Source organism: Poecilia formosa, unplaced genomic scaffold, assembly GCF_000485575.1.
Source record: "Poecilia formosa unplaced genomic scaffold, Poecilia_formosa-5.1.2 Scaffold436, whole genome shotgun sequence".
Classification (NCBI taxonomy): Eukaryota; Metazoa; Chordata; class Actinopteri; order Cyprinodontiformes; family Poeciliidae; genus Poecilia; species Poecilia formosa.
In genome coordinates this window covers 30,102-31,593 of record NW_006800375.1, presented here as the reverse complement: position 1 = coordinate 31,593, position 1,492 = coordinate 30,102, and the positions used below count along the sequence as shown (strand labels likewise).

The 1,492-nt window shown below is 39.5% G+C and overlaps 1 protein-coding gene across 1 annotated transcript; it reads left to right on the top strand.

Annotated features, from left to right (window-relative positions):
* The first annotated feature begins 172 nt into the window (after nucleotides 1–172).
* Nucleotides 173–1,235, top strand: LOC103155579 (sialidase-4-like). Its single transcript, XM_007577309.2, has one exon. The coding sequence runs from the start codon at nucleotides 190–192 to the stop codon at nucleotides 1,102–1,104; it is 915 nt and encodes a 304-aa protein (XP_007577371.1). The 5' UTR covers nucleotides 173–189; the 3' UTR covers nucleotides 1,105–1,235.
* Nucleotides 1,236–1,492: the final 257 nt, after the last annotated feature.

Sequence of the window (1,492 nt, the reverse complement as noted above, 5' to 3'; positions counted from 1 at the left end):
AAAAAAAAAATTTTTGGCCACAATTTTTTTTTTTTTACTTTTTTCCCTCTGAATTCGGAGAATTTTTTTTTTTTCTGACTTTATTATTTTTTTTTTTCAGTGGCCCTAATCCTCTTCCGTAATAGTTTCACCCTAAGTTCTAAATCATATCTAATTGATCTTTTTCAGTGGTCAAAGCCTGAAGCAGTAATGAAGAAATGCACCTGTGGATATCGTCCGATGAACCCCTGCGTTGTGTATGAAAAACACACAGAGACACTGTTCCTTTTCTTTATCTATGTCAATGAGACAGAGCCATGGCAGCTACAGCATCTCGAGAACAAGGCCCGTCTGTGCTACATCACAAAGAAGAAGAATAACAACAAGTGGAGTGAATTCACTGAGGTGACCGAACTGCAGCCTGTGTTTAAAAACTGGTCTACGTTTGCTATTGGACCGGGCCACGGCATTCAAACTAAGAGTGGCAGAATGATTATTCCAGCTTATGCTTACTCAAAAGACAAACAACCGATTCCACATTCATTCTACTTTTATAGTGATGATTATGGTAGCACATGGAAATGTGAGGAAATGCTGTCTGAAATATCAACGGAATGTGAGATGACTGAGATTTTTGACAGCAGCAACAGAGAGAGCTTGATTTACTGCAATGCTCGTAGCTTGGGAAGCCATCGAGTCCAAGCTAAGATTGATGAGAGTGGTGTCCATACATTCACAACAGCTACACCCCTTGGGGAACTACGTAAAGGTTGTCAGGGGAGTGTGATTTCTTTCCCAGCTCAGACTGGAAATGCAAAACCCAGTGAGGAAAAGTGGTTACTTTTTTCACACCCGACAAATCAGAAGTCAGACTGGGAAAGACTTGATCTGGGAGTGTATGTGAGCACTTCCCCAGTGAGATCAATTAGTGCATTTAATCTGGTATGGAGCCAACCTTGGGTCATTAACCAGGGACCCAGTGGTTACTCTGACCTGACTTACATTGAAGATGGCTGGTTTGCATGTCTGATGGAGCGTGGAGAGAAATCTGCTATAGACCAGATAGCATGTCAGGTGTTCACCTATGAAGAGGTCCTGAGGGGCATTCCAAACTTCAGGACTTGAAAAAACTGTATTATCATTATTCAATAGAAGAATATCTTGTGTGGTGTATTTAGTGACGCTTGCCAGCAATGCAATGTAGACCTTATGTTGAATCTTTGAGCAGCTATTAAACATTCTTTTGATGAATCGCATCCAAACCATTTTTCTGTATTAAAATAGTTTATTATATTGTTCTGATGTATTATATTCATTTTAATTGTTGTTTTTTCATTAGCTATTAGCAGAAAGCAGAAGCTAAACCATTTGTATCCTCTGCAACAAGCGTTCTAAGTTAGCAGGGCTTCATAGCCACATTGCCTTTATTTGTTTTCATCATTCTCGGTCAGAATATTGTGAATGAGCGTGTTCAAGGTCAGTTTTCTTTTCTTTATGCTCAAATTACGTGATG